Raw genomic sequence first — 15,018 nt, 5'->3', positions numbered from 1 at the left:
AATTTGGATCATGGAAGCTATTCCCTGGAAAAGTAACTTCATTTTTAAAACCTCTATAAGGACCTCAGAGTGTTCTTTGTGTAAAATGTTTCTCAGTTAATTATGCATCTTCAAGCTATAGTCAGTATTGTAATTTGGGGAAATAAGGCAACTAATTGGTCCAAGGTTGGGTTCTAGAAATGACACAATGAAAATGACATGTTAATGCATTTTTGAGCACGAGACCTTTTGTCCTTCTTGCCTTTGTATTCACTTTCTACTTTCTATTGACTTCAAAAGTTGCCCCACTTCGTCACATTATCACAATGCTTTGTGTTTTTGTTCTCTAGATTGAAAGGTTGCAGACTTTATTGGCAGACAATGAAAAAGTGAATTTATCCGAAATTGAACCTATACCTTTGCCTTTAGAGCCACAAGTTAAAATCAGAGGTATCATCCCAGAAAAAGCAACATTATTTAAGGTAAACTGAGGGTTGACATTTATTGTGTGCGTAGTTTTAAGTAATTTTAGCTTGTGTTTTTATTGGAAAAAAGTCTCTGGTGAATGCTTCTGGTATAATTTTGTTTTTCTTTCTATAGCCTAGCAGTAATCTTTATTCAAAATTGTTTTTTAGTTTGATTTGCCGAAAAAAAACAGTAGACAGTAAGAAGAGAGTTTGCTTTATTACTGGCAAAAACCAAGCCATCTCAGTTGTAAGCCATGCGAGTTGTAAGGGAAGCAGGTTTAGAAGCAGTCTGTTCCCAGTTCGCACAGATCAGTGTTAACTTTTTAATGAGGCTGCATGCTTCAGTTTTCTCAAGGCTTGTATTTTTAAATGACTCTGGGCTGGCCTTTTCTGGCCTCAGCTCTCATTATTTTGTTTGGCTTGCTGAGTCTCTCTAACCCTAAAGGTGAAAGGAGATGAGGCTAAATCTGTAAGAGAATGATTTGGAGATGCCAGTGTTGGACTGGGGTGTACAAAGTTAAAAATCACACAACACCAGGTTATAGTCCAACAGGTTTAATTGGAAGCACTAGCTTTCGGAGCGTCGCTCCTTCACTACCTGATGAAGGAGCAACGCTCCAAAAGCTAGTGTGCTTCCAGCTATCCCTGTTGGACTATAACCTGGCGTTGTGTGATTTATAACTCTGTAAGAGAAAGACTTTTTAACAGTACTACCTGAAAGTAAATGTTTTCTTCAAGCCCAGAAAATCAGCCCCTTAACCCTGATACCATTATGATCTCACTCCAAGACTAAAATTCTGTGCTGTTTGGGCACTGGGCCAACAATTCTGTGAGGGGAAAGGGTTCACTTGCCTGAAGTTAAAACCCAGAATGGATTTGCAGGTTTCTTGTTGACAGCTACTCCTCCCTTTACTGCAAGCCTGCACAGTAAATATCAAAGCCCAAGTCATTCGCTAATATTATCAAAGAGGCACGTGCAAATCTGAAAGAAAATATGATCAAAAGAGCATGCTTCAGTGAATCATCACTAGAGCTTGTGAGAACCAATAAGAGAGTGCCCTTTTGACCATCAAGTGGAATTGTTAGCTGAGAAAAAAGAATTTTATGATGCAGAAAATAATATTTATCTTTGCCAAATTGAGAGAAAAGAGCTAGGCCTGTTGAATCATATTGCTTTAATTGTAAGCGGCCACCAACTCATCCACAGCTTCTAAGGCTACTTCCTTAAGTACTGGAATTCCTTGGAATTTCCTCTTCACACACAAAGCAGGACAAATCAATCTAACCAAATACCTCCCCATCAGTCTACTCTCAATCATCAGTAAAGTGATGGAAGATGCTATCAAGCAGCACCTGCTCAGCAATAACCTGCTCAGTGACACCCAGTTTGGGTTTTGCCAGGATCACTCAGCTCCTGATCTCATTTCAGTCTTGGTTCAAACGCAGAAAAAAGAATTTCAGAGGTGAGGTAAGGGTGACAGCTTTTGACATGAAAGCCACCTTTGACTGATGGTAGCATCAAGGACCCCTAGCAAAACTGGAATCAATGGCAATAAGGGGACAAACTCTACAGTGGTTTGAGTCATATCTGGCACGTAGGAAGATGGTTGTGGTTGTTGGAGGACCTTCACCTCATCTCCAAAATATATCTGCAGCAGTTCCTCAGGATAGTGTTCTCAGCCCACCCATCTGCAGCTGCTTGATAATAACCAACCCTGCATCATAAGGTTAGAAGTGAGGATGTTCAACAGTGTTTAGCATTATTCATGACTCCTCAGATACTGCAGAGGTCCATTTTCAAATACAAGAAGACCTGGTCAATAACCAGGCTTGGGTTAAAAAGTGGCAAGTAACACTCATACCACACTAATGCCAGGCAATGAACATTCTCCAATAAGAGACAATCTTAACTACCACCTCTTGATGTTACCATCACTGATTCCCCCACTATCAACAGCCTGGTGGATACCATCAATTTATAGAGTCATAGAGATGTACAGCATGGAAACAGCAGACCCTTCGGTCCAACCCGTCCATGCTGACCAGATATCCCAACTCAATCTAGTCCCACCTGCCAGCACCCGGCCCATATCCCTCCAAACCCTTCCTATTCATATATTCATCCAAATGCCTCTTAAATGTTGCAATTGTACCAGCCTCCACCACATCCACTGGCAGCTCATTCCATACCACCCTCTGCGTGAAAAAGTTGCCCCTTAGGTCTCTTTTATATCTTTCCCCTCTCACCCTAAACCGATGCACTCTAGCTCTGGACTCCCCGACCCCCAGGGAACAGACTTTGTCTATTTATCCTATCCATGCCCCTCATAATTTTGTAAACCTCTATAAGGTCACCCCTCAGCCTCCGATGCTCCAGGGAAAACAACCCCAGTCTGTTCAGCCTCTCCCTATAGCTCAAATCCTCCAACCCTGGCAACATCCTTGTAAATCTTTTCTGAACCCTTTCAAGTTTCACAACATCTTTCCAATAGGAAGGAGACCAGAATTGCATGCAATATGACTTGTAGATGGTCAAATGTATGATGGAGTACTCCCCACCTCCCTAGCTGTGTGTAGCTGCAACCACACCCCCAGGATGCTTGACACCATTCAGGACAAAGGAGCCTATTTGGTGGCTCCACTCTCTCCAGCATCAACATTCAATTACAGCAGTATAATATCAATAAGATACACTGCAGAAATTTACCAAAGACCCGTATACAGCACCTTCCAAACCCAAAATCACCTCCCATCTCGAAGGATAAGGGCAACAGACATATGGGAGCACCATCTCCTGCAGGTTCCCCTCCAAGCCACTTCCTTCACTGAATCAAAATGCTAGAATACCCTTTCTTCTAGCATTGAGAGTCTACCGTAGCGCACAGACTGCAGCAGTTCAAGAACGCAACTCACTGCTACCTTCAAAAGCAACTAGGGACAACAATAATTGTTTAAAAGTAGAAAAAACTGCAAATGGTGTAAATCAGAAACAAAAATAGAGATTTTTGGAAAAGCTCAGCAGGTCTGGCAGCATCTGTGGAGAGAAATCAGAGTTAACGTTTTGGATTGAGTGACCTTTCCTCAGAATTCCCATGGATTCAAACCTGTCTCTCACATACCAATTTTTGAGCCAAAGTTTCCTTCAATGTCACTGGGTCAAAATCCCAGTACTCCTTTCGAAATAACATTGTGGGTGTACACAAACTAAATGGATAATAGGTGTTCAGGAAGGCAGCTCACCCCTATCTTCTCAAGAGCAATTAAGAAATGACAATAAATGCTGGCCAAGCCAGTGATGCCTACATTTGTTAAATGAAGAATGGTAACGAAATATATTTTCTATTAATTTAAACCATGTAATTAAAATTTGAAATTAGAATTCAGGCAGAATTTCTGCACATAATCTACTTCAATCTTCTGTTTGTCAACATTTCAACTTGTTTTTGTCACAAATGGAATTAAAAGGCAATACGATTGGACTAATAGTTTTTGTTTAAAATATCCTCCCCACTTTATTTTTATGACTTCTGAAAGAATGGGAGACATTTATATATATAGCATTTCATTGCAGTTACACATCTCCTATTAGCTCTCTAAATGATTTGAAGGTAATGTCCTGGTTTGATGTGAAGCAGTGTTGTAGGTAAGGGACATTCTTCATTATTGCCACCAAAGAGCATAGCAGAAAAAAAAATTCTGTCCTGTGGGAAGGACATGTAATATATTAAATATAAATAATTTATCTTTCTTCCTCTTTGTTAACCCACCCACCTTACCTTTCTTTCTTAAGAATTATTATATTATTTCAGAGTGCACTTATGCCAGCAAAATTGATATTTAAAACTGAAGATGGAGGTAAATATCCTGTTATATTCAAACATGGTGATGATCTCCGTCAGGATCAGCTTATTCTCCAGATCATCTCTCTTATGGACAAGGTAAGAAGAAGGTTAAATGCCATATTTCACTGGTAAAAGTCTAGTAGAATCTATTAACATTTTTCCAGCACTTTGTGTAAATGTATAGAAATTTTTGATCATTTGTCCTAATTACCACTAATCAGCATGAATATGTTTTGACAGAATTGATGAATGTAAATCGTAGCCGATAAGATGATTCCATTTTTCCAGCCCAAAACACTTGCTCTTGTATATATTGAACATGCGTTAACCCTATTCCCCACCTTTCAGTCACAACGTGCTTCAGCCATCAGCCTCAATTATTCAACCCATAAATCTATATTTCGTATTTCTTTTGTAGCTTGGCATAAGCAATCATGTAAGGGATACAAACTCGGTCGTGAAGAGCTGTAGTTCTACAAGACTAACTGTTTTCCCTTGCCAAGGTATTCTTGTATAAGTTCAATGCTGACATCTGCCTGGTAAAGTTTTTTAAAAATGCCCAAAAATGACCTGTTCTTGAAAAGCTAGGTGAATCCAGTCTCGCTAATTTCTGCCTCAAAAATGTAATCAACCAGCATTCAGTCAACAAGAATTTGCTTATTGATGCTCAGTTTGGGTATAGTCAGCCTACTGTGCTCCAGACTTCATTACAACTAACCAACAGAGAATGAGTTGAAGGTGAGAGTTACCATCGTTGATATTAGGCAGCAGTTAACCAAGGGATCCCAAGTAAAAGTAAAAATCTGTGAGAATTGATTGAGCAACACTCGCCACTAGCTGGAAGCATATTTAGCACAAAGAAAGATGGTTCTGGTTCTTGAAGACCAATGATTTCAGTTCTAGGACATTACTGCAGCAGTTCTTAAGGTACAGTTACCATCATTGTTTCATCAATGGTCTTCCCTCTATTAAAGGGTCAGATCGAAGGATGATTACCAGTGCTTGCACAGTGATCAATTCCATTTATAAATCATGAGGCAGTCCATGCCTGAATACAGCAAGATATTGACAATGTTGTGGTAAATGGCAAGTAACTTTCATACCGAGCAATCACCATTTCCAAATCCTCCATAGCTGTCCTGTCTCTGCGTCTGTAATCTTTAACTTTGCAATCCTTTGCAAAATATGTGTTTTCCTAATCCCAAAACTATGGGGGCCATACCATCAATTTCTGGACCCTAATTTCTGAAAATCCTGACAGAACACTTCAATTCTCAGTTCGTATTTTTCCTTTTAAACTGCTCCTTACAATGCACTTATTTGACCAAGCTAAGGCTCACCTGCCCTAATATTTCCCTGCATGGTCCTGTTTCCTATTTTACTTTTGTAATACCACTCTGAAGCACCATCTTATTCCACTAAATGCACTATGGAAATAAAAGTGGTTGTGTCAATGTGCTGAAACAAAGTGCCCGAATATATGGTGTACATGAGCTGCCACTTTTCAAGAATATGGCTCACCACTTCCTTCTCAGGAAATTAGAATTTGGCAGTAAATGCTTGTGTTACCAATGATGTCCACATACACAAAAGAATGACTCCTATTACTTCTGTTTTACTTGATTTTAGGAGGCTGTTTGCACTCCAGTTTCTTAAAATATTTAATAACTCCTATTTCACACATTTCTTAAGTCTTAAACTGTTTAACAATAGTGTTATAAGGGCTGACCAAAATCTATGATATTTGAACCACTGGATGGAACCAAATAGGATAGATTAAATATCCTGAGCATATCTGTATCCAAAGTCATTATACATTGTGTAGTTGAACGTTTCATTTGCTGTGTACCAACTTTGACTGAAATGGACAGTTTTTAAATCAATCAAGTTTGTGTTCTTGATATTTTTGGGACTTGTCAGTTTAAAATAAACAATATATTAACAGTTATGCAAGTCAATGTATTGCATTTAAAAAACAGCTTAATGAAAAAAGTGGCAACAATATGAAAAGCTCATCAAGCTGATAGGTAAATCTTCACCCTGATTAAGAGATATTAGACTACATGTTTGACTGTTAGCCATTTTATAAAATTAGTTTTATGTTGAATAGTGCAGTACCCAATTGGATAGGCTTTTGTCATTGTGAAACATTTGTTTGCTTGCCGCTGCCCATAATAATCTCCACTCCAAAATTAATTTATTTCATCTATTAATTGAGGGACACTACCCACAAATGAGTAGTACCTTGATATTTGCATTTAATCAGTCAAATTGCACTTTGAAAGAAGTACTAGTTGGTGTTGAAATTAAATTCTGTATATTGTTTTAACAATAGATCTCTTTAATTCTTTAGGTTTGTATTTTTCAAAATCTAAGTGGATGGCGAATTTAAGATAGAACACAGTTTTGCTCTGTTCAGTTACTATTTTGGAATTCTGTACTTTGTCTCCTCCACATCCTTAATACTCTCCACCCCATCCCAGGGCTGTGGCAAACTGTCTAATATACGTACATTCATTAGAACCAAGGATTTCTATTGGGGAGTAGCCAGCATATGGATGCTTACCTTATCTCATTTCTGGTGCAGTGGTTCCCCATGATTCCAGGGTTAGTTACCAAAGCAATGAACTTGGATTGCAACAGGAATATAGATATCCTTTTTTTATATGTTTATGGCATCTTTTCTTGAATGTGTGTAACTGTGAATTATTAGTGTTCAATGTTCTAAGTTCTGAGATTTATTTTTCTTTTAAACTTGCATGACGTATTGTAGCTGTTACGAAAAGAAAATCTTGATTTGAAATTGACGCCCTACAAGGTGTTGGCAACGAGTACCAAACATGGTAAAGTATTTTTCCTAATTAAAGGATGTAAATATATAAAACAATTACTGTAGGATCGTATTGAGTGGAAATCAGTGCAGTGGTGAATAGACACAGAATAAGATGCAGTCTTCAAATTAAGTCAAGTTACAATGAATAACAGTTGCTCTAAATTGGCCAGAATTAGTTCATTTTCTTATAAATAAAGATGCAAATTATGTATTTATGTGATATTTGGATTTTTATCAATTGTATTTCAGGTTCCATTTGGCTGCAAAATGTATTGAAAAATCTTTTGATTCATGATAGAGAAAATCCAATATGGATCTGGAATACCTGTTAAAGCTGTGGGTGGTGCTGTAATAGGACTTCACAAGGCAGTAATTATCCCAGCATTAAATCTGAAAATAGTAGCTGACGCTGTGCATGGATGGTGTTAGTTGATGCATTTATGTGCCAAAGTGCCTGTTGATCTTGTGACATGATGGCTCTCACAACCTTACTACAGTCAACTAACAAATGATTTTAAATTATTGTAAACCTTCAGCAATGTTTTGGCAAGAAATAAGAGTGTATTTTAAATCTTTAGCTTTAGAACATAAGAACTGGCAGCAAAATTAGGCTGTTCAGCCCCTTGAGCCTCTTCGCCATCTGATATGATCATGGCTGATCTTATCTCTGCCTCAACCCATTTTCCTGGCTTCCATAACCTTTCAACTCATTACTAATTAAAGATCTGTCTATCACCTTAAATTTACTCAATGTCCCATATCCACCGCATTCTGGGGAAGTGAATTCCACAGATTCATGACCCTTTGTGAAGTAATTTCTCTTCTCTGTTTTAAATCTGTTACCCCTTGTCCTAAAACAATGGCCTCTTGTTTTGATTCTCATTCTTCTAAACTCCAAAATGGATCCTGGCCAGTCGCAGAGAGATAGTTTCCTCATTTTTGTCCTCCTCTTGCTTTGTCACACTATTTCTTGTCCTTTAGCCCTCTTGGCCAGAATAATCATTTAGTTTTGAGTCTTCTGTGGTTGACTATTTTTGAAGTGGGGGAATAAAGTTAATTTATGCATTGGATTTTCTGTAATAAAAACTGAGGGTTGCATTCTGAGTGATATAATTCAACCACAGGTGAGGTGGTGTACTTCTAGTATAACCATCCATATCTGCAATTTCTATGCCTATAGATTTGCAGAGTTTGGTATAGCATCCACAACTTTTAATAGTTGGGTGAACTTATAGCCAACGGTGGATCCCGTATTATCTTTGACAGGGTTAAAACATTCCTCGGTATTGGGAGCAATTAGAAGCAGTAAATTTACATATTTGAATATGTGTGTGTATTCATATACATACCCGCTGTCTCACACACTCGTTCTCTCGCTTTCTCTCATGCATTTATTCAGTCAGTGAGTACCTGCTTCATTCCCATTTGTTTTAAACTGCTTCTGTTCACAAGGTGAAATTGGGAGTGTCAGATGCTCTATTTGACTGTATTCTTCTGAACTGACCACTCTGTTCCTTTTCAATTTGGAAGAAAATACCCCTTCATACGTTGGCTGGTTGTTTGAAAAGGCTCTCCACCCTAGTGACTACCAAATCTAACTTTTTATGGTTTTTCAAAATTATTTTTATTAATTTGAAATTGATAAAAACAGAACATCAGTATATTTGTGGAAAGATATTAGGCAGAATTTTCTATCCGACCATGGAGGCTGGAGACTGAAGATGGGCTGGTCTGTAGCTTCTCCCTGGTAGCTGGTGCGTTGCCATTAGGTCAATTAAAAGGGTCTAGTTATGCAATTTTGCAGATGCCAGGAATTCTTCAGTTGGTATGCAATCCCAATGAGACAGATGCACAACAAATCAATGGAGTTGGCTTTCAGAGGTTGAGTGGAACTGGGTTAGCAAGTTTAGAACAACATTCTGCTGATAGCCATTTAGTGGAGGACTTGCATGTCTATAATGATGGCTTTGCAACTGTGACTATTGTTAGTTTAAACTATTTTGAAAGCTCTTAAGAAAATGTATCCATCTCGAGACATACTTTCCAACATATTTCTGAAGCAATCCCACTAATGGTGGGGCTGCTGATATTTTAGTGTTGGTTAGCTACCTTTGACCCTACAGTCTCAGAGGCCTAGTTGCTGCCCTTAATTGAGCCGTAGACACATTTTCTCACTTCAAATTCTATCTCTCCAATTACTGCAATAAAATTAAAAAGGAAAGAGGACAACAAAGGACACCCTCTCACCCTGAGTGCTGCAATTCAAACATGGTAAAAGAACATGAGAGTTACTGAATTTTAACCAATCTGCAAAACTAAGGATTGCGAAGCTGGCTGTTCACCTAACAATGTCAATGCGACCAGTAAACTCCACTGCAACAGCTACAGCATTCAAATGTCCACTCTTAATGCTCACTTCAGAGACTGACCTGTATGTCTTCCATTTTAATTTTTTTTTAATCAAAAAGCATATTATCTAAATGGTGAGAGATAGAAAGATCTGGGTGTTTCAGTGCATGAATATCTCAGGTTAATATGCAGGCACAGCAAGCAATCAGGAAAGCTTTAAGTTTTATGAGGGAATTGAATGTAGGGAAGCTTTACTTCAGTTACACGGGACATAGGTGAGACCCCATTTGGAATACTGTTTATAATACTAGCCCCTGTATTTACAGGAGGATGTTAATGCATGAGAAGCAGTTCAGAGAAGGTTTACTAGACTGATATTAAAACCAGACCAGCTGTGATATTATTAAATGGTGGAGCAAGTTCAAAGGGCCAAGGTGCTCTTGTTCCTGGTCCATATGGTTCACCTGAGGTGAAGTCCGAATAATGCTGGGCTGAAGGCTTATTCCTACCATTTCTCATGACCTTACAGACAACCAAAAGTCTTAACTTGTATTAGTGTGCTGAGGATCAAGAATGCTGCTCTGAGACTCAGGTTATACTTTGTTAATATTTGCTCAAAGCTACTTTGCATTAATAATCTAATGTTAAAACTTGTTTTTTAAATATCCAAATCAAGAATATGTTGAGTGGTTATGGCTATTTTCTTTGTTATCTTAGGCAGTATAGTAATACGATTGTCTTGTTTTTATTCTACACTAATTTTTACTCTTTTACAGGCTTCATGCAGTTTATACAGTCTGTGCCTGTTGCTGAAGTATTGGCGACAGAAGGAAGTATACAGGTAAAACAAATAACACAACTGAATTAGAAGAGAGATGTTATGTTTTTAATACTAAGGTACATAACAGTAGAATTTCGTTGGTAACCCCATGCCCATAATTCACCTAAAAACCTATTCATATAGAACAAAGAACTGTACAAGACAGGAACAGATTCTTTGGCCCAAAATGTCTGTGCTGACTATGAGGCCATTCTAAACTAAAACTGACAAAACTGCAGATGCTGGAAATCCGAATGAAAACAAATTCCTGGAAAAAGCTTAGAAGATCAGACAGCATTCGTGGAAAGGAATCAGAGTCCAGTGATCCTTCCTCAGAACGGGGTTCATTTTCATAGAATATGGCATGTGGTAAAGCTAAATACATTCAATATTCAGATTTGTTTATAGAAGTTTTACATTTTAGAAAATTACAGAAATTTGATACCACTTAAATCTGTTGTATTGCTGAAATCAGGAAAAGAAAATCCATGAACACTAAGCTGACAGATAACTAATGACTGACTTCTCTCAACTGTTTATTCATAATGAAACTAATCTGTCACAGATTATGACAGAGTCATTGAGTTGTGCAGCACAGAAATAGATCTTTAAGTCCAACAACTCATCCATGCCAACCAGATATCCTAAATTAATCTCATCCTATTTGCCCCTCTGAACCCTTCCTATTCATATACCCATCCAAATTCCATTTAAATGTTGTAATTGTACCAGCCTCCACCACTTCCTCTGGCAGCTCATTCCATACACACACCACCCTTTGTGTGAAAAGGTTGCCCTTTAGATCCCTTATAAATTTTGTCCCCTCACCATAAGCCTATGTCCTCTAGTTCTGTATTATCCCACTCCAGGAACCTTGTCTATTTACCATATCCATGCCCCTCATGATTTAACAAACTTCTGTAAAGTCATCCCTTGGCCTCTGACACTCGATAGAAAACAGCCACAGCCTATTCTGCCTCTCCCAATAGTTTAAACCCTCCAACTCTGGCACCATCCTTGTAAATCTTTTCTGAACCCTTTCAAGTTTCACAACATCCTTCCGATAGGAGAGAGACCAGAATTGCGCACAATATTCCAAAAGTGGCCTAATGAATGTCTTGTACAGCTGCAACATGACCTCCCAACTCCTAAATTCAATACTCTGATCAATAAAGGAAAGCATACCAAACGCCGCCTTCCCTATCCTATCTACCTGCGACTCCACTTTCAAGGAGCTATGAACCTGCACTCCAAGGTCAATTTGTTCAGCAACACTCTCCGTGACCTTACCATTAAGTGTATAAGACCTGCCCTGATTTGCCTTTCGAAAATGCAACACCCCACATATATTTAAATTAAACTCCATCTGCCCCTTAGTCCATTGGCCCTCCTGATAGATACATAAAACTTGGGAACAGAAGGAAGCTCTGTGGCCCTTCAACCCTTCTCTGACATGTGTCTCAGCCACTCTTTTCTATCTGTTAGCCATAAACCTTAATTCATTTATTTATCAAAAATCTGTTTAACTCAATCTTGGTTAGTTTAGTGTTGCTTTCTGGGCCAGAAAATTCCACAGACGTTGTTTGCATCAATATATTGATGTTTACTACTAGTTTTAGAGGAGTATAGTTTGTAAAGAAGACACCCGGCAGGGGAAGGGAACAGTTCTGATCTTTTCTTCTACACCACCATCAAAGTATGACAAAAGCTGAGCGTCTGCTTCGTACAAAGCAGTGCCTTAGGAATTACTTTCAAAGAAGAAAAGCTAATCACTAAAGTATCAAGAAATGCTGTTTCTATGGTAGCTTTCAAAAGTCAAGGAAGCGAGAAAAAAATGTTGGAACAGGAGTAGGCCGTTCAGCCTATCAAATTTGCTGGCCATTCCACATCATGGCTGATCATCTCCTCAGCTCAGGGAAATGGAACTATCTCCATATCTCTCCCAAGTTGTTTGTCTCTAGATTTCCAAGATAAATTTCAAATTCTCAGTGCATCATTGCTATTCCAATGCCATTTCATCAGCAATGTCCATTGTAGGAACTGTATTCCTAGTATGCTAGTAATACCAGTATGTAATAAGATAAAAAAAATTCCTGGGCCCAAATCTTTGGATTGTCAGAGGTACTCCAGGTGATGTGCTACAGGACCTGTGGTGATGCTGCCCCTTTAATAAGGTTATGTTGTCCTTGGTTTTGTTTCAAAAGGGATTGGAAAGGCAGAGGTGTCAATTTGTCTGGGAATGGTTACTTTTAACAATGGCAGGGGAATGGCCAGTTCTCCCAATTCAGATCTTTTTTCTAGTTTGGTTTGTTTAAGCAAGGAGTCAAAAACTACTGGGGACCTAGGGAAGGAGCTACAATGAAAATAAGTTTCATGCTTCAACAGAGGTCTTACCTGGACTTTCTCTCTAAAATCTCTTCTACCTCTAAGAACCGGTATTTGAATTCACCTTTGACCAAGGGTTGTGCTTATGGGGCTGCAGGGATTGGAATAGTTCTTTCATTAAGTTGTGAATAAGTTGTGGATTATCAAATAATTTATTCTAAATTCTGGTTTATTTTGTGTTTCATCCGTATGTTTAAATAAATTCTGATTTGTTTAAAGGTGAATGGTTTGACCAGTTACATCACTCCTGGAGTATTCACTTTACATCTGCCTAAATAAATAAAAGTTAGAATCTGAGCTACCTTCTTAAAACATTTTGAGGGGGTCTGGTCTGGTCCATAATAGACTTCTGAATACATTGTGGCGCTTCTTTCCAATGCATCCTTTCTTAAAATTTAAATATCCAATTGGCAATTGCCCTTCTCATGATCCAATGAAAAGGTCTCCAAATCTGACTTAGATATCCATGAAATGCTAGACAATAATATAAAATTCTGGATAACTATAAAACTAACTTCTCCAAGCACTCATGTTAAAATCCCTGAACTGCTCCTCAAATGAGCCTACTGCTCAAATCCCCACCCCAATCAACCATGTTTCCGGCTCTGTCCTACACTCTAATTCACTTTCCTTCTCTCTATAGCTCTACAAAGAAGCTTCACTGTCTAGAATACAAAGGTTGGATCTTAAATTGGAAGATCCCTCCGAAAAATCAAGACACTGTGATCAGAAATAGGGTTTGAAGAAGAATCTTACTGGACTCCATGTTAACTCTGTTCCTGTCTCCACAGATACTGGGCGACACAGTGACTGTGGTTAGCACTGCTGCCTCACAGCACCAGGTACCCAGGTGACTGTGTGGAATTTGCACATTCTCCCCATGTCTGCCTGGGTTACCTTTGGGTGCTCCGATTTCCTCCCACAATCCAAATGTGCAGATTAGGTGAATTGGCCATGGTAAATTGCCCATAGTGTAGGTAAGGTCTGCAGGAGTAAATGTGCAGTAATGGGGAAGGGATTTGGGTGGCATACTCTTTGAAGGATCAGTGTGACTTTTTGGGCCAAAGGGCCTGTTTCCATACTGTAGGGATTTGAGCTTCACACCTGAGTTTCTTCAGTATTCTCTGTGTTTGTTTTATCTTTTTTGATTTTGTTTGGAATATCTGGACCTATTGTTATGAAGATTTCTTTTTCCATTTTAATAAGTTCATTTATCAAATTGTTTGTATTTTATAAATAACTTATAAATCTGAATACAGTGCAAATTAGCATGAAACATTAGGATTAACAAACCTGCATTTTACAAATACTGGCTGATCGATGTCTGCCTACTGCTTCCAACCACATTTTAATTTTTTGAAGTACAATTTTGTTTTATTAACTTAAATTTTATATGCATCATTATGAACTATTTGCATTTTCCTCACAGGCACTTTTAAGAGAGGAGTGTGTTCAGGTTTCTTACCTGCTGATAAGCAGTGTGGGTCAGGTCAAGTTGATTAGGCTTTAGTTAATTTTTCACTTAACTTTGAAATATTAACTAATGATTGCAAATACTTAAGTACATTTTTGTTTGAGAAAACAATCCCAAATATTTTGAATTTTGAGAGAAAGAACATGAACTCTTAATCCAAAAAAAATTGAACTCCAGATTCTTTGGTAATCTAATGCCTTCAATTGTACATTTTCTAGAACTTTTTCAGAAAACATGCACCCAGTGAAAAAGGGCCCTCTGGTATCAGTGCTGAGGTTATGGACACCTATGTTAAAAGCTGTGGTAAGTAATAAATATCAACAGGAAACAAACGTTTTCTAACAGGCAATAATCTCAAATATGATTTGTAGTAAAGGTGTAATCTCATTTTGTGTTATGGACTTGGTCCAAAACTCATACCTAAGCAATATGCCCCATTCAATATTCTATTGAATGGAGTCCTTGGACTTATCAATAGGCTTTTGATAACATGCCACATGAACAAAGTTAGAGACAAAAAAAAACGCAGATGCTGGAATCCAAGGCAGACAGGCAGGAGGCTGGAAGAACACAGCAAGCCAGGCAGCATCACGAGGTGGAGAAGTCGATGATTTGGATGTAACACTCCTTCAGTACTGGGAGGAGGGGGGTGGGTGTAAGGGGAGCTGCAGATAAAGGAGGTGACGGGGACAGGGTGGTGAAGTGAGGGTTTTGCTGACAAAAACACTCGGACTGGCCTCGACCATAGAACATAGAACAGTACAGCACAGCACAGCACAGGCCCTTCAGCCCACGATGTTGTGCCGACCACTGATCCTCATGTATGCACCCTCAAATTTCTGTGACCATATGCATGTCCAGTAGTCTCT

The 15,018-nt window shown here is 38.5% G+C and overlaps 1 protein-coding gene across 1 annotated transcript in view; it reads left to right on the top strand.

The window, feature by feature from the left end:
* The window catches only part of pik3c3 (phosphatidylinositol 3-kinase, catalytic subunit type 3), a 122,156-nt gene that overhangs the window by 74,788 nt on the left and 32,350 nt on the right, over positions 1-15,018 (top strand). The window contains exons 16-20 of the mRNA XM_043686708.1: positions 330-461; positions 4,256-4,384; positions 7,062-7,131; positions 10,247-10,311; positions 14,368-14,452. Coding sequence (XP_043542643.1) covers positions 330-461; positions 4,256-4,384; positions 7,062-7,131; positions 10,247-10,311; positions 14,368-14,452 — 481 coding nt within the window. The remainder of the gene's footprint in view (positions 1-329; positions 462-4,255; positions 4,385-7,061; positions 7,132-10,246; positions 10,312-14,367; positions 14,453-15,018) is intronic.

Source organism: Chiloscyllium plagiosum, chromosome 1 (genome assembly GCF_004010195.1).
Source record: "Chiloscyllium plagiosum isolate BGI_BamShark_2017 chromosome 1, ASM401019v2, whole genome shotgun sequence".
Lineage (NCBI taxonomy): Eukaryota > Metazoa > Chordata > Chondrichthyes > Orectolobiformes > Hemiscylliidae > Chiloscyllium > Chiloscyllium plagiosum.
This window is presented reverse-complemented; position numbering and strand designations above follow the sequence as displayed.